At 34.6% G+C, this 19,420-nt stretch overlaps 1 protein-coding gene across 1 annotated transcript; it reads left to right on the top strand.

The window, feature by feature from the left end:
* The first annotated feature begins 11,399 nt into the window (after positions 1-11,399).
* LOC149220185 (putative methyltransferase PMT17) lies at positions 11,400-17,154 on the top strand. Its single transcript, XM_089384689.1, has 7 exons — positions 11,400-11,719; positions 12,179-12,862; positions 13,813-14,023; positions 14,323-14,620; positions 14,881-15,270; positions 15,664-15,741; positions 16,657-17,154. The coding sequence occupies exons 2-7, from the start codon at positions 12,188-12,190 to the stop codon at positions 16,883-16,885; spliced, it is 1,881 nt and encodes a 626-aa protein (XP_089240815.1). The 5' UTR covers positions 11,400-11,719; positions 12,179-12,187; the 3' UTR covers positions 16,886-17,154.
* Positions 17,155-19,420: the final 2,266 nt, after the last annotated feature.

A 19,420-nucleotide genomic window follows, 5' to 3' on the forward strand; every position in this document is an offset into this window, starting at 1 on the left:
TATACAGTAAAGCCAAGAGGTGGATTTCTCTCCGTTGAGCCTAGTAGTCTGGGGATGGGATGTACGGTAAAGCCTGGAGAGCATGTCTTGGTGTAGGGCCTAATGATCCCTGGATCATACTGTGGATTACAGTAAAGCTTGAGAGACTAGGAGGCACTCAAATTCCTCACGATGTAGGTGAAGAACTCTGGTGGCATCCATGCTTGTTTGGTGTTTTTGGTGTGTTCTATAAGTTGCACATTCATGCTTGGAATATGGCACGGGGGTGATTGGCTGAAGAGAGACTTGGCTCAACTAATCTATGGTCAGGTGGAATGTGGTAGTCCCATCTCCAATTGGTTTATTGCTATCATTAATGAGAAATTAATTTCCTTGGTTTCATGTGTAAATGTACTCATTTATATGTGGATCTTATGGTTGATATATTCATGGTATTTCTGTTGTTATTATGCTGGTTATATGTATGTTATATGACAACAGCTATGTATGGCTCTCAACATGTTTTTACTTGTAAATGAATATATAATGTATCTATGACATAATATATTATAATGCATCAAATGACATGAGAGAACAATGGTTCATAGTGATTCTCATATAAGTGTGAGATCCCTACACTTAATTCTATTGTTTACACCTGTAGGTTACATGTTGATGATATGTTTGACGAAATGCCTGTCATGGCTAGTAGGGGCTTGGCTAAGGTCTTGTTTAACTTATTTCTTTTGCATCATTGTTTCCTTGTTATTTTACTAATCTTAAGTTATCATTCCATTCTGGGCAGTGACCTCGGCTCTAGGCCTGAAAAAGTGGCTCTTAAATCTTGGGGACACTGGCACAGAATTGGAAAAATGAGCCTCTAGACACTAGCAGGCAAGCCTGTGAGAGCGACTCTGGGTTTCTGGATGTTGTCATGCTTATAACATGAGAGCGACTAAGGCTTAAGTCGTCTAAAAGTTCAGTGGGACCCAAGGGAAAGCTGTTTGAAGTGTTGGATTAGTTCCCGAGGGTCCTGAAGCCGATGTTGAATGTCTGTATGGTGCGTTTCTGTTGGTTTCACTTCCTTAACGTGACTTAGGAGGTGAAATCATATCATAGTGCCCTCTCATCACATGTTTACCCTGGCTGGCTAGTTGCTTGGGTAGACGTAGGAGGAGGGTGTTACACAAAGGAGCTACAAAGCTTTGTTAGAATCATTGGGGATGGCCAATCATGAATGAGTTGGTTCTTAGTTAGGTCCACATGCACCCCATGTTCATTCATAATTCATCCCAAATATTGAATTATTTGCATGTTAAATGAGCATTTCTCTATATTTGCATACAACTTGTGTTGTCTTACGATGCTTAGGACATGGTCAATGTGCTGCAAATGTTTTGCCCAGGTTTTGCTGAAGATGAGGATATCATCTAAATATAAAACAACAAAAGAGTTTGTGAACAGATATAGGATATCATCCATTATCCTTGTGAACATTGTTGGAGAATAAGTCAAGCCAAAGGCCATGACCAACGACTCAGAAAGGACTTCTTTATATTTGAAGGTTGTCTTCCATACACCAGTTTATTCAATTGGAGCCTAATGGAAGCCTAACTTCAGAGTAATCTTACTAAAGAACTTCACATCCTTAACTTCACCAAGAAGATTGTTAATTGAGGGGATCGAGTATTTGTTCTTGACAATGATTTTCTTTAAGGTTCTATAACTAGCCTAGATCCATATTAACTCCACATCTACCAAGTGCTGAGAGGGATCAAATCCCTTGAGGTGCAAACCACTTTTGGAGTGAAAAGAGATTTTATTCCTTTCGGTGCTTGGTAGATCCATAGTTAAGATGGATCTAGGCTGGTATTATATAAATTTCACATCTCTATTTATAAAATTATTCTCATTTTTAATTTTATTAAAACTTGATTTAATCTCTATGGAATATCCATAGAAATATTTTTAGTAATAGAGGTCTTAGATATATCTCAAAAGTATAACCTTTTTTCTTTTATATTTAATTAAAAAAATATTATAAAATTAAGTGAAAATAAAATAGTTATAAAACATTTTGATTGTGAAATGAGTTAAAGTTTTTGGGCATGTAGTATTGATAAGCCATGGTATTGGCCCATGGTATCATAACAAAGCATATTTGCAGGTTAATAATATCCATAGTGAAGAATCTTGTTATATTGTAAGTTTATTGTCATTATTAAGTTTTTATGCACTCATTAGTTAAATTTAAATATGGTTGCAAAATCATTATTAATCCCTACCAAGGCAAGGCTTAACAATAAGTTTGCATGTTGACCATTATTAGTTTAGCATTGGCCAATGCATCTTTTAATGTTTAACTTTGAAAAGTAGATATTTATTTTTCAATATTATTAAAAAACTATTTTTCAAACATTTGATTGGACAATGACTTGAATGTCTTATTGTAGCCTTTACATAATATAATGCCATGTGGATAACTGTATCACATATTCTATGCCCTAATTTATGGAGATAGTTCCAATATTCATACATGATTGATAGATATTTATGTATTGATTGTTTAATCCAAAAATAAAATTCTTACTCATGTAAATAACATATCTACCAAGTTACCTCCCACATAATTTAAGCAAGTCCTTGCATAAAAGAATGGATAGAAATAAAATGTAAATAAATGTACTTTAGGAATCAATTCCCACCATTATTTATGTTTCCCTTGGCACTTTTGTAAGAGTAACATTCTAAATGTGTAGACTTACTAGTGGTTACTACCTACCAAAATTAATGCAAGTCCTTGTGCTACAACAATCATTTGATTTTTGCACATCACATCTCAATTTATTAACTCATTCCAAAGCAAGCCTATAGGATTGAAAACTTGCTTTAATTCATATGGTAAAATGGATCTTAATTTATAGCTACTATTTATATGTTATATATTTTAATGTGATATGTATATTATGATTTTCTTTTATCTAAAACAATTTTCATAATTTTATTAATAAAAACAAAATTGAAATATAATAAATTGAATTTTATTATTTTGATTACTTTTAACTTTTTATTATTAATTGAGCCAACATTGAAATGTTTACACTTATTTATTGAAACTATAACATTTCTCTCATATTGGGTTCTATATTACTTTTAACTTTTTATTTATTTTTTAATTGAGCCGACATGTACATGTTAAATGTTTACAAACATTTACACTACTACAACATCACCACATACTAGGTCGACATATACATTTTTCTATATATATTTTTCCCAACATTTAAAAAATATTGACATACATACATACTAACTTACACTATGCCTACACATCTCCCCTATACTAGGTTGTAGAGCGCCTCTCATTGCAATCAATATAGAGTCTCCATGTCCCGTCCTTCTTTTACACCAACAAAAATGTACTTTTGTAAGGTGAATAATCTTAATCACATATGGTCCATTCTAATAAGCTTATGAATGTGACATTTTATTTCCTCACTTTCCAAGAGAGAGAAGTCTATATATGGGGTCCTTAGGTAAAGGAGCACTAGGTATCAAGTCAATTAAGTGTTTAACTTGGCATTGAATAGGCACCCCCATACATGGAGTGGAGATATCTTTGTATATCTCTACAATCTTGTCCAATTGATTCTATTGTGCAAAAAGGCCCAGAGTTGAGGTTATGGTGGTTGCAAGGCCATTCCTGTCACCTTTTGATTAAATCATGAAGAGGACAAGCTTTGCAGTTAGAGAGATTACCTTTCAGCACTATTTTGATGAGATCAACGAAATTGTAGTAGTTAAATATATCTCTAGTACCCTGTAGTGATGACCTCCTAGAGTAATATTGTCACTACAGGGATGAGACTCATAAATAACATGACATTTCCACATATACGGTTTTCCTAAAAGAACATAACAAACCTTGAGTGGGAGAACATCACCCAATACCTCATATTTTAAGGAATTGATGCCATAGGATAGGTGGCATTGCTAGTTGACATGGATCTCTCATTCATGTCTCAACCAACCAATGGTGTATGGTTAAGGGTGTGGCACTGTTAGTAGCTTCAATTTTTTGACGACCTTCGATGAGATCATTTCTCATTATCAATGATGAAATATAGTGGGGTACCCTTCACCCATATTTATGAATGGAAGAGGAACTCCCCCTCTTCAGGCTCCTTTGGATCTTCTAGTTGGATTTTTGTAGTTTTGATGGCAGCACTCGGTACTGCGTCGATGATCCACTTTACTTTTCCCTATTTTGAATTTGAATCAGAGCCAAAGTCTGTTTCTTTTTCTTTAAGCTCCACTAGCAATGATTGTTTCAAGGGGAATCCATTAGTATTATGCCAGGAATTTTGTGGAACACACACCGCTTTCTAGTGCATTCAACTTCCTATTACCCTTCTTTGCCTACAACTTGGGATGGTCGTTTGGAGGCTAGCTCTCCTTGATCTATCCCTTGTTTTGTGACTTTGGGCCACCTTTTATATGCTTATGTTGTAGTGGATTTGCAGATCTGAACTCCTACTTATTCCTCTGCTTCAATTTTTGCTCAATTTTGACAACATATTGATAAGTGGCTTTCAAGGAGGAGATGTCCAAGAAATCCATCTCCATTTGGATGTACCTGTGTAGACCACTATGGTACTTCAGAACCAATGTTTCTCAAACTCTTTGATATCCAAATTTGAGTGTAAGGTATGGAAAATATTAGTGTACTTTGGCACCCTATGGTCTCTCTCTGATCACAAGGTTGTCCATCTTGTATATTGGTCATCATAGTTCCCTATAGGGTGGAATTCATCCTTAAGGGAAGCAATGAAAGCTTCCCAAGTGGGGATCGCCTTGAATATTGTTGACTCACCTTTCTTGTGTCTCTCCCAATAATCTTCCCACCAACCTTTGACATGGGGAAGGGATTTCAAGAGTCAAGGAGATCTTTTCATCGTTGATTTTTTTTTTTGGATTAAGTAATAGCCCTCTAATAGATTTAACCATTTTCCCAAAACATTTGCATCTATTTGGCATTCAAGTAAGGGGATATCAAAGTTAACTTATACCTTGAAGGGCATTGCACAATGAAGGTGCCTCGACCATTGTTGGAAGTTATCAAAGGATCTAGGAAAAATTGTGCATCATCTCATTCCTCTGTCGCACAAGTGCTTCCTTGAGCAACAACTTGATAAGATCTTCTACTCCATCATCTCTCCTTTCTTCCATTATGGAGACTGATTGGGTTGGCGAGAGCGATTATTCCCAAGTGAAACTAGGTCACGACCCAACTCCTTATATCTTGACCTCATCAAGGACATACAACGAGAAACAACAAGAGCAAAGTGCTATGATACCATTGATTCAAGCTAGACAAGGAAATGAACTACGTACATTAAGAAATATAATAGAAAGCATAGTAATATAGTGAAAACCCAACTTCTATTAATAAATAAAACAACAGAATGTTGTAAAACACAAACTAGCTGGAATGGTGGTAGTTAGATCTGAAGATAGAGAAATGGGAGTTGCACACATTAGAAAAAGCTATGATAACAGGCCTAAAAAATGGACTTTTAACATAAAAAGAGAACCATAGAGGTCCAAAACCTTAACCCTAGAAGATGCTAAAAAGTTTTTATGCCTCGAGGTGTTTAGTTGATACATCGACTTCTTAGGGGCATAACTTTTGCATACAATCTTTGTTTGGGGAGCATAATAGCTCGTTGGAAAGAACTATATGAGGACTACATATTTCTATCAGGGATAGGGCATGCCATGGCAATCCCTAACCCCTTGAATTGCTAAAAAATATCACTTAGGGCCTCAAAATGACGTCAGGGGTTTGGGACCCAAAAATCATGGAAAAGTTGCCAAAAAGATAGAGAACCATTGAGTTACTGGAAGAGGTGAACGGCCATAAATATCCACCTTAATGAGGGGATGTGCAAGAGGCTAACCAACCCTATTATTGCTTTAGGAATCTCCTCTTCAAAAATAAAATATAACCTCCAATGATTCCAATTATCTACCATAAAGGCTTATCTTCAAGGAGTTGAAATAAAAAGGTGATGGAACCCCATTCGTAGAGGAAGAAAGGCATTGCTTTATTGATGAGGAGGTCCAATATTTATCCATCCATTACCCTATTACCCTATACTTTGGCTAAAGTCCCTCCACTTTGAATAAAAGACATGGATTTTCACCTAAAAGCAAGAGTTGTGGTACACATTTATAAGATTGTAGTTAGTTTTTGATAAAACAAACGTTATTAACTCATATTTTACCCCAATCTTTCCTACTTGATACTTTAGGGCTTGCAAATTAAAAACTTCCTACTCAAATAAAGAGATGTTGGGTTTCATTTTCCTTATCCATGGTGACTCAATCTTGATATGCTCTTACACCTTTACATTTTATTCCAATGATGGGAAGTCTTGTGATCCTTATACTTTACCATGTTTGCACTGAATGGTTCTAGTTTTTCCTCAGTGATAATGATAAAAACACTAAATACCATCTTTACCCCTACAACACTTACTCATATCTTAATATTTAAATTATTCCTACCCTAATATTTGTATATTTAATGTCACTATTTTATTTATTACTAAAACTTCATAAAATATTTAACAAATCTTACGTTTTTATTCCTAAAACGAAGTGACTAAAGCTAGACAAAGACAAACCAAAGTTCGAAGACTTCGTCCGTTCAACATGTGGTTTCCACAGACTTGAAATGAAGTCCCATGCTCCTGTAAAGGAAGGTGGAACGTCTTTTCCTACCGTCCTTTTCATCGGGTAACATGGAGGGGATCGGATTGCCCCCCTTTCCTTCACAACCAACCAACGATTGTCATTCAACCAGTATGGCCTTGATTAACAGAGATTTTTATACTTTTTCCTTGGGGTTTGTTTTTAGTTATGGATTTTAGTTCAAAATGATTTTTTTTGGTTATGTTTTTCTCCCTCGTTAAACAAACTTTTTTTCCTTTGTTTTTTTAATTGAGACTTACCAAGTAAGTAACATGATATTGTGAATTTTGAAATACTATAGGGAAACAATATTCTAGAAATTTGCAATATCAAGTTTTTTATTTTAATAAAAGGTTACAATAAAAACAAACATAGTTAAAATTATATTTTTAAATTTACTTTTGAAGTTAGCCATTTTGTATTAAATTGTATAATTTAATGTTCTTTTTGTATCTGTCTAAAAAAATCATACTATAACATAAGTTTAATGTTTTGATGTTTGTTAAGACCTTGTCTAACAAGAGTATCTTGTAAATAGAAACTCATAAACATAGAGTGGATGCAAGCCGCATTATAAGTTTATCCCCGCTGTTTTTGTCTTATATGACGCTCATTCAGATCTTCGGACCTGCTTGTTAGATCTTCGGATCTGCTAAACCATTATGTATTTCTCATTACAATATAAAGATTTTCGTTCTAGAAAAAACATAGAGTGGATGCGTTAGACCTTGATATCCATTGACATGAGAAGACAAAAAAACTACTAGTGTTCCAAGCGAAAAACTAGTGAGTCATAACAACTATTAGGCAAAATCTCCAAGTATCCATGCTCGTTGGTCACTACCCTCATTCGAGGAGACGTTGGTTGATCTCCTTGCTAGAATGGTCAACTTGCGGTTAATAGTGACAAATTTTTCCTACAACTCTACCAGTCTGATAGAATTCTCCTATTGAGTCCTCCAGTACCTCCTTATGCTACTTGCAATATTCAAATGACATTTAACCTTTTGCCGACTTCATGCCATGATCGATGAAGTCACAAGAGCACATGCCATGCACTAAGTATAGTGGGAGCCGCAACCCCATTTCGTGTGAGTTGGCATCATATCAAGATGGAGGGATGACCATTGTTAGGCACCCTCCTTAGGGAGTTAGGATCACTTTTTAATAACATTATTGATTTTTTTTTTAATTAAGAAAATTTTTGTTTAAATTTTAAAAAATTATAAACACAATAATTTATTTAATTTTATATTTTTGAAAAATTAATTGGCGACTCGGCTGGGTGCGGTTTGACTGGTACCATTATAATTCTTAGGTAGATTTGTGTTGCCCCCAACATGTGGCCACAAATTAGACAATCAATGGATTTGAACATGAGACCTTATACTCACATTTACTTTACATTTTTAGTGGCTTGCCAAGTGAGCTTTCCCTGTAAATTTATGAATTTTTAGTTTTATTAATTATAATGATTTTTAACTTTCTCCCATTAATAAAAGGATAAAATTAAAACTTAGTAAAAGTCATTTTAATTATTAGCATTGCAAAATTAAATTGTAACAAATATGGTTGGAGATCTTTGGAAGTGAACTGTGTAATGGTTTTTTATTCATCCAACTTTTCAGAGCTCTTTTCTCCCTCATGATGGATGGAGTAACCATGGACGGATAAAAAACCATTACATAGTTCACTTCCGGAAATCTTCGACAATATGAATAAGTGTGGAAGCTTGTGATCACTTATGTAATAAATATATTAAAACATGTTAAATATATTCCTTGTGGCTTTTAAAATTACAAAAGAAATTTATGATAGATGGTAACCTAAAAATTCAAAATGCTAAAAACATTAGTCTTATTTTATTAATAACCAATGTAGACCCATCTTAACTTCATATCTACCAAGCACCAAGGGGGATCGAATCTCTCTCTTGAGGTGCAAACCTCTTTTAGAGTGAAAATAGATTTGGTCCCTTTGGACCCTTGGTAGATTCATAGTTAAAATGGATCTATGCTAGATTAATTATTAGCATTTAAATCGACCACATTGGAGAAGAATACCATGGGAAAAAAACCATGGCAGGGAGAATTTTGTATTTTGTTTTTTAAATTTCATTTTTTTGACTTAGTCAAAATGTAATGCATTACAGCATCTTTACCATACTGGCCTCAAGAATGTAAACAATTAAAAAGGAAGTTTAACTTTTTGTTATAAGATTGGATAATTTGAGAGTATTCTAATTGGATAAGAATGACGATGTAAACAAACACAAGTTTCTTATAAAATTAATTATTGAATCTACCAAGCCAAAGATCAAATCTCTTTTAGCTCTAAAGGAGGTTTGCATCAATTTGATCCCTCTCGACACTTGGTAGATAGTTAAGATGGATGAACACTAATTAATTATTAATTAATTACAAATTTTATTTTATTTTTATTTTTATGTAATTTGACCAAATCAAAATCAAAATGCTAAATAAAACATTAGGTTATAATATCTTTCTTATATTTGGTTAAAAACACTTCTTGATTTAATAATATTCAAACATACCCAATTAACCAACTAATATATATATATATATATATATATATATATAGTAAGTTTGATAGGAGTACATCTTCCCGATCACGTGGGATAACAAGATTTGAACCAATTTGAACCCAAAATTTCCAATACAGTGAGACTTCATTTCTACGACCATTGCAATTAAGCTATCCCAAATGAACATGATTAAAATATATTTAATTAGCAAAATTCAAATTTAATAAATCTCAAAAATTCATTTATTTTCTATTTAATAAAAAATATTCAATATAATTCATCTTACTTTTAAAATAAAATAATAAATAACTACATTGAAAAAAACATAAATCTTTTGAATTTGTTTTGTTTTTTAATTATTATTTTAAAAGAGACTTTTAAATTTTGTGCTAATAGACTTTTCATCTTTAAACCTTTAAATTTAATATGAATATTAAACCTTTTTGAAAATAGGCTTACCACATATTTAGCTGATCAAAATAATTTAAATAAACAATAAAAAAAAAATAAAAAAAATAGTTTCAAGAATATAAAAAACATCAAAAAAAAAAAATATAAAATAAAATAATTATTTAGGTTTTTTCAAAATTCTAATGAAATAAAAAAAATGAAAAAAAATATTATATATATATATATATATATATTTAATTAATTAATTTCCCATGAACAATAAATTTGTAATTTTAACTTTTTCGATGTGATAAGTATAAGAATTAAAATTTTACCCTTTTATACTATTAAAATTAAATAAACATTTTTTTTTATAGAATTCCATTGAATAAGAATTGTGACTTTTTATACGGTTGAAATTCCAGTTAAATAAATAAGACCCGCCACTTTTTATACAATTGAAATTGGAGATTTAAAAGGAATTAAAAAACTCTAAAAATAAACTCGCTAACTAATCAAATTAATTTAAATAAACTGATTAGATTACTTCATTTTTTATTTATTTAAAAAAAATATTTTAAAAAGTTTCAGGAAAGACGTTATAATTCTTTAATGTTTGTTTTAATCCTCAAATCCGGAGGGGTAAGCATTGGACAAGGTTAGGTTATGCAAATAATTTAATTAAAAATTTAATGTGTAGAAAGTAAATATAATATTTAATTTATATTTTAATGGGCAGAAAGTAAATATGATATTTAATTTATATTTTAATGAGTATAAAGTAAATATAATATATAGATATGAAATTATAAGTTATTATTAAAAAATTTAGTTTAATTAATAAATATAATGATTTTTGGGATATTTTTTGGTTAATTTTTAAAAATTTAATAATGATTTTAAGAATTATAAGTTTAAGTGGTGTAATTTTTAAAGTTCGAGTGTTTTACGATTTTTTCAAGATATTGAATCTATTTATAAAATCAAAAGTTGATTTTAAATAAAAAGAAATCACAATCTTGCTGAAAATTGTATTATCGAATTCCCATAGAAAAACCATTTCATTTATTAATTAAACTGCACTTTACGAAATAAATAAGTTAAATTATAAGAATCATAATGCAATCTCCAAAATTGGAATGTTTCATGGTTTTTTCAAGATGTTGAATCCACTTATAAATTCAAAAATTCATTTTAAATAATAAAAAATCACAATCTTACTCAAAATTGTATTATAAAATTCCCACCAACAAAACTATTTCATCTATTAATTAAACTGCCTATTACAAAATAAATAAATAAAAATCTAAAATTAATTTAAATAAATCTTACCAAATAAATATATAAAAAACAAATTAGTTTAGATAAATCTTAAACAACTTTCCAGAGTGACCCACAAATCCATGAATAACTGTCTTATCATAATGTGCTCCCACTGCTTGCTAACAAACTGTGGACAATGTAGCTTGGGATGGCGTGCCTGCATATCTAAAAAGGTTATGTCCACCATGGAAGTCAAAAGAGATTACTCAGGCACAGTCTGCAATGGTGGTAACCCACGTAGACATCTATATAGTTTCAAGAAACCATTTGCTATGACGGTGAGTTTACGTGATTCTTCAGTCGTAAATATTGATGTTGACCGAATGGAGGTCCCCTTGCCCGACTGTCATCCCAAATTTTTAATAAAAATTTAAATAAATTATGGAGGAGGGGCAAGCACATTGCATATTTAAATATTTTCGCAGGCCTTCACTGGCGCACGTCCCGTCGTCGAGGTGATCTCAGTTTGGATCTGCTCGGCCGGTCAGGTCCAGCTCCAGGTACTGTGTCTCAAAGGGGAAACCAGCTAAGTAAAGCCCTCTGGGCATTCTACACTTGGGTTCTCTTCCGCTTTTTCTGATCTGCAACGTTTGCGGGCTCGAGCCCGAGAGAGAAGAATCCAGTGGAATCTCTGGCCCTCTGGAGCATAACAGAAAGTGATATTGTTAGCCGTGGATTTGAAGCATTTAAGGCGTGTCTTGCGGGTATCTAGATAAATATACACAGGTGATTCGTTGCGAGATCTGCTCTTTCTTTCTTTTTTATATTTATTTCCGATTTGGAATTCTGTGATGGTCTTGGTTTTATATGATTTCAGAAATGGAAAGGTTTGTTTTGTGTTGTAGCATGATGTGTCTGTTTCACTTCAGTATGTGAAGCTTTCCACAGTGAACTGCAGTCCAGGGCTTTACTGTGTAGGTAGCTTCCAGTTCAACTTGCAAAAACTGAAGTCTGTATCTTATTGATAGGCCACAGTATCCCTGATTCGATATTAACGAAATAACCCCCCGATCTTTGGTTACTGAAGCTTCTTACTATCACTTGTCCAGGCTATCTATATGTCGAAACATTATACAGAGTAAAAACAGTTCAGTGAACTTGAAGTAGACCCATAGTTATGAATGCATAGGCTTTTATGGGATACATTGCAAGGTTTTTGAGCTCATTATTTGGGTGATTTTGCAGGAAGCAAGAATGGGGAAGGAGTACAGTGGCTCTCCCAAAATACACCAGTTGGAATTCAAGAAGAAACGCGCAACTTGGATCCTTGGAGTCGTTGGACTCTGCACTCTTTTCTATCTCTTGGGTGCATGGCAAAACACTTTGTCTCCGCCATCTGAAGTATCTAGACTGAGCAAGCCCAATGTTGTCTGTAATTCTTTGCCTCCGGTCGTTTCTTCTTCGTCTGTTTCCTTGGACTTTGAAGCCCATCATGCAGTAGGAGGAAATGAGACTTCAAAAGAAAGCATAATGTTTGAGCCCTGTGATATGAATTACAGTGAGTATACTCCCTGTCAGGATCCAGTGAGATCTCGCAAGTTCGATCGAACTAAATTGATATACAGAGAACGCCACTGCCCAGACAAGAAGGAGTCATTGAAATGCCTTATTCCTGCTCCTCCTGGCTACAAGAACCCCTTCCGTTGGCCTAAGAGCAGAGATTATGCTTGGTTTGCGAACGTTCCCCACAGGGAGCTCACAATAGAGAAGGCTGTGCAGAACTGGATCCAAGTTGAAGATGACAAGTTCCGGTTTCCAGGAGGGGGAACCATGTTCACTCGTGGTGCAGATGCTTACATTGATGATATCAATAAGTTGATTCCTCTGACAGATGGATCTATCAGAACTGCCATTGATACAGGGTGTGGAGTGAGTATTTTACTTGTTCTTTTTTTCTCAGTTCATTGTTATCTGCATTGCACCTTGTGATTTGCTTTTCTCTTCTTCTGATATCTAGCTAATCCATGTTCTGCCATCTAGACAGTCGTCACTTATTGATTGTGTTAACCAAAGACCTGTAAGTCTACATTGCAAATTCTCTAGCTTAGGATCATGGTTGAGAAACATGGCCTAAAAGGCCTGAGCTATTCTCAAATACACTTACAGATATCTTCTGAGTTGTTCTGACTTATGTCTGTATTATAAACCAATAGATATGTTTGAAATGCAAAGATTAGCAGCCATTTTGTTCATCTGAAAATCTTGAATACTATGCCCAAAGGGCCTATTTAGCTATATACTTTGCATGTGAATTCCTTCATTGAAAGGATGCAAATCTCTCTGCCACTTGATATCATGAAAAAGAGGATGTAAGAGTGTGCCTCTACTTGGAGTATCATCAATTAAGAATTTATAGCCAAATGTGTTCTGTTCTTATAGAAATTTTCAACTAAGCATCTCTTATTCTATGTGCTAATCTGGTTCTATAAACCCAACTTCTCTTTAGTTACCTACAGCTTCTGCTGTAATGATTCTAAGAAGAGGTGAAAGTTGTATTTGTATCTCTCATGTTTAGGGTTGTTTTCTCCTGGAGGTTCTAAAGTAGATCTCACATTGTGATGATTTCTAGTTCAGTTAACATTGAGCATCCCTCAAGACCCTCTGCAAGGAGGATGCATTGATTAGAAAGTAGGCCTTGGTGATCTATCAAATAATCCTCGTTTAAAGAAACTCTCTCATGGATGTATTAAAGCTCTTGCTAGATTGCTAATTGTATGTATGTAAATGATCATGTCTGACTTAAGATTGCCCTCTATTTAATCGCTTAATCAGGCAGACAAATTGTAACTGACTATACTGATCCTCTGAAACAACTGCAGGTTGCTAGTTGGGGAGCTTATCTACTAAAGAGGAACATCTTAACCATGTCCTTTGCACCAAGGGACACACATGAAGCACAGGTGCAGTTTGCTCTGGAACGGGGTGTTCCAGCAATGATAGGCATCATGTCGTCTGAAAGGATTCCATATCCAGCAAGAGCTTTTGACATGGCTCATTGTTCTCGATGTCTTATTCCATGGAAAGATTACGGTAATTTCTCAACTTAGCATATCGTCCTGTAAGAGCTACTTTAATCCTGCAAATAGTTCATGACGCCTAGTTCCATGTTTATATCCTTGTGTGGATGTGTTTGCATGCTTTTATTACTTATATATGCACATTTTTCAATAAATATATTTGTTCAGGCAGCCATGATGCCGATGATGTTAATCTTGGTAGATTGGGAATGAGGTCTCCATGAATCTTACGAAGTTTGGTCACACTGTTTCACATTTCAAAAGCGTTCTCTTCAATATGTTTTTGATTGAATCCATGCTTTTTGTTGCCAGATGGCGTCTACTTGATTGAAGTGGACAGGGTATTGAGGCCTGGTGGTTACTGGATTTTATCTGGCCCACCAATAAATTGGAAAAAATATCATAGAGGATGGGAAAGAACTCCTGAGGACCTGAAACAAGAGCAAGATGCTATTGAAGATGTTGCCAAACGTTTGTGTTGGAAGAAGGTTGTTGAAAAGGGTGATCTTGCTATATGGCAAAAACCCGTGAATCACATGGAATGTGTGAAGAACAGAAATGTTTACAAGGTTCCTCATATTTGTAAAAATGATAACCCTGATGATGCTTGGTATGTACTATCACCCATTTCTATCATTTATGCTCGCTTGATTTTGGTCCTGGAAAATTGGTAATGTATTCATCATGGCATGATAGTTTCCAGTTTGGAACCATTGTAATATTTTGGGATTGAAAAATCATGGCATCCTCTATGGAAATTCTAGGAATGAAATGTGTGAGAATGTGTTGTACTATTTGACTTTTGTTATTTTTGTTACTAAGTGCACTACTTGACTATTTGACTTTTGTGTCTGAAATTTTGAATGAAAGGTATAGAAAAATGGAAACCTGCATAACACCACTTCCAGAGGTCAGTGATATCGATGCAGTTGCAGGAGGAGCCTTAGAAAAGTGGCCGAAGCGTGCAACAGCTGTTCCTCCCCGAATAAGCAGTGGCAGTATTCCTGGAATTACTGCTGAAAAATTCAATGAAGATTCTAAACTATGGAATGACAGGGTAGCAAACTACAAGAGGCTTATAGGACAACTGGGTCAAGGAAGATACCGCAATATCATGGACATGAATGCTGGTCTAGGAGGCTTTGCTGCTGCCTTAGTCAATGATCCTGTGTGGGTTATGAACGTTGTGCCATCAGATGCTAAACATAACACTCTTGGTGTCATCTATGAGCGAGGATTAATTGGAACTTATCAGAACTGGTAAGCCATCCTTTGGTGCACATTCCTGTTGCAGAGATTTCATCTAGGGAAAGTCTTCCCACTCTGTTCTTGTTTCTACAATTTTCTTATATTGATATGCACATACATCATAAAGAGAACATGCCTATCAGCCATGAATTTTGGGAAACAATCAGTCTATTTTGTCAGAGTAGTCAAAGCATACTGACGAGATATGGTCTACCATACGCATGGAAATGCATTGGAAATATCTCTGCCCATATGCCAGACCTGCAGGATGTATGGTCTCGCTTATGGGTCGAGCTATATTTTCATCTTGACACACTGATGCTTCAGCCTATGACAGACTATATATTTACCCCTCTGATGATTACATGTATAAAATATAACCTGGTTGTGCATTTTGGATTTCAGGTGTGAGGCCTTTTCAACATACCCTCGGACCTATGACTTAATTCATGCTGCCGGTCTCGTGAGCATGTACCAGGACAGGTAAATTAAGTACAGATTCATTCTCTATGAATACGAAAACGTTTAGTATCTTTTGTTTTGCCAAAACCTAGATTTCAGGTGTGGAAATGGGGTGTCAGAAGTAGGAAAGAGAATTAATATATCGCATCCATGTCCTAAAAGAATGAAAGTAGTAAAAACCATGATACTTCTCATATGTGTATCCGTTGCACCAAATTACTGTGAGACAGTTGCTCTGAGAGTAACTCTGAGTATAACGAGGTTAAATTAAGGTTAAATTGGAGGGCAAATATTAATTACCATGTAGTAAGTGAATAATTGGTCCACTGTTTTAGCACCATACAGTAAGTGAATAAGTGAATGATTGGCTCAGTGTGTAAACACTATGTAATGATCGGCTCACTGGGTAAAAACTTAGTAAATGAATAATTAGTTCACTGTTTTTACAGTTTAGTGGCCTAATAATCCAATGAAATCTAATAAACTAAAATGAATGAAAGATTAGTTCACTGTTTTTACATTTTAGTGGCCTAATAATCCAATGAAATCTAATAAACTAAAATGAATCAGAGTGCCTAATAATCCAATGAAATCTAATAAAACTAAAATGAATGAAAGTAGAAAATAAAGCAGGGTAAAGATTTAAGGGAGTACAAACCAAAAAGCTTCCCTGCCAAAACGCCAGCAGAGTACAACCCAAAAAGATACCCTGTCAAAACAGCTAGAAGAGTACAGCACAGAAAGATGGGTAACAGCTAGAAGTGTACAACCCATTAAGATATGGGCAACAGCTAAAAGTGTACAATCCATGATGATGGGAAAGCTGTCCGTATGCACATAAAACAAGATGGATGGATGAGTTAAATTATAATTCTTTTTTCTTTGGAGAATTTTCAAGTACCATGGTTATTCATTTGGCTGTTGATTGTATTGCAGGTGTGATTTAAGCGACATTCTTCTGGAAATGGACCGCATCCTCCGTCCCGAAGGGACTGTGATCTTCAGGGATACTGTTGATGTTTTGGTGAAAGTGGAGCACTTGATTGGTGGCATGAGATGGCGAAGTCAGATGATGGATCATGAGAGTGGTCCCTTTAACCAAGAGAAAATCCTGATTGCAGTTAAGCAATATTGGACTGGAAAAGCAAAAGACGGAAGCTCCTAAAGCAGGGCCATGTTTTCTTTTGTGTTTTTTGTTGTTGTATTCATTGGTTTTGGGTTTTGAGAGGATTATAAGGGGTTGCTCTCTATTCTCAGCTTGTCCAACAATCCAAATTGGCCTGGCAAGGGCGAATTGGTTTTGTTTTTTAAGATGGTGTTTCTTAATCAATTTATATTGGATCGTCATTCTTTGGAAGGATGTAAAATAATTTTGAATGTCTCAGTGCCATGTTTAAAATTTTAAATTTTGCTCGGATGATTAGGAATTTTTTAGCCAAGGATAATTTTTTATATTTTTCATATATATTAATTTGTATTTTTTCATTTTTTTTGGGCTATGCATATATTTTTTTATAATTTTTTCAGGGGTTATGGATACACTTTTTATAATTTTTTTTTCCATATATATTAACATCTTTGTAAACAATGTTAAATAGAATCAATTGCTATGGGTGTTTATATTAATCTTATATTTTGAAGGATTGGAATAATGCTTTTTATGACGAAATGCATTAAATTTTAAATAATCAAGACATAGATTGCAAAATTTGGAATAGCTTAATTGGGTTTAGGAATAACTTCTCTAGGAATATTTTTTGCCATGAATGTATTTTTTAAAATTTTTGTTCTTATATATTAACATTTTCTTTTTTCATATACATTAACATATTTAACTATTTAACTATTGTGGGTGTTTTCATAATATAAGAAGCCTGATTAGAAACTTGAGTTTGGAAATCGAAAACTTAGTTGGGAAATCAAAACAATCACAAAAATGAAGATTGGTTTGGATCCCATACAAGTTTTTAATGGGGATCATTCATTGTTTGCTACACTTATCAAGAATATTCATAATATGGCCATTTATTATTTAAATCAAATTTAGATATCACATGATCACATCACAACGACATTGTCCTAGACTCGTGCTCAGCATTGGGTTTATTTGGTGACTTTGCAACGACTTGGGAAAAGTACAAAACTTATCATTGGTGGGTATTACTCTATTAGAGAACAATGATATCTTCTCATGGGATGGAAATACTATACAAAGAGAGATCACGATAAAGGAGGCATATTGTTATATCTTTCCTAGGATCCTAACCCAAACCAGAATGAATTCCACGTGGGCCATATAAGGAAATATGTTGTTAACATGTTTTGGATGATCTTTGCTGTTGTGTCAACAAAGTGTTTCAAGTGTGTGATCACAGTTAAGTCGTATCACTGTTCACATCAGTCTCTTCGGTCCTACACTTAGCCAATTTTCCAAAATTTCTTAGCAACCTAGCATCATCCAATCTTCCTCAATTCCACATTTTGTAGTTCCAACCCTCAAGTTGCTTCCTTGTCCCTTGTCTTTGTGCAAGGTGTAATTCTTGCTTCCTAGAACTGCTGCACTGCATAATTCCAGTCCTCAAGCCTGACCTTGAATCCCATAATTGTGTAATTCATCCTCCCAGCCTAGCCTTAATTGCACATTGTGTAGTCTTTTCAATCACAAGTTTTGTTTCCCTGTCACATAGAGAACGATGCAGTCCTTGAAAACCATTAACTTGGTATACATGCAGTCTGTGTGTGTAATATACGAATGACTCTTCATATTGTTGTAGCTTTTGACTTCTTGCTACTGTGATCATATTAAACGTGGAGCATGGGCTTATGAGCATTTCCTCATGCTCAGCTACTCAACAATTGCAGTTGTAGCATAATCAATTCGGAGAATGGGTCAGTGTGATTCTCCATGCTGAGAATTAAATCTTAGTCAACTTGTACTCCCATGAGGTTCTTCCATGGTTATTAATTGCTCATAAAGTTTGAAATGTACTTCAACATGGCTTCTTTGAACTGTGATTCTCGTCGCCCTTGACTCAACGACCTTGACAGTCGCTATTTATTCTAGTGACCAACTCTTCTGCGCGTATTTACTCTTAGCTGTTGACTCTTTCATCCTTCATACACCTCCGTACTAGAATCTTGGAGCCGCACATCTCATAACTTTATTAAGGTGACTATGTTCCAGGATATTACGAGATCCTGAGATTTTGACCCTGGCCTTTAGCCCCCTTTTGTTCGTCTCTTATTGTTTTTCCACCATACGATAAGGTGCTGTAATCAACGACATAACACTTAGGTGCTAAGCCCTTCAGGATCCTGCTGGGGGCCTATCTCCTCGTGTTCTTTCTCCACGCCCTTGGTTCTTTGGGCTCCACGACTAGACGTCAACAACATCAAAGGCTCTCTAGTATCAAAACTTTCTCAAGATGCAACCATAGAGGAGTTACAAAATCTCGAACCTCAAAAATATACTTCCAGGATGACAACATGCTCTTGTCATCAATCCCATGTGGTGTCTCCATAGATCTTAGGTGCTAAGCCCTTCAAGATCTTTCTCGAGGGCCTACGTCCTTGTGTTCTTGCTCTACGCCCTTGGTTCTGTAGGCTCCATGACCAAACACCAACAACATTGGAAGCTCCATGAAAACTTTCTCAAAATGTCATTATAGAGGAGTTATGAAATCTCTGACCTCTGAAATAT

Source organism: Pinus tabuliformis, chromosome Q (assembly GCF_031772625.1).
Source record: "Pinus tabuliformis cultivar Carrire ecotype Pingquan chromosome Q, CPIR1, whole genome shotgun sequence".
Taxonomy (NCBI): Eukaryota; Viridiplantae; Streptophyta; class Pinopsida; order Pinales; family Pinaceae; genus Pinus; species Pinus tabuliformis.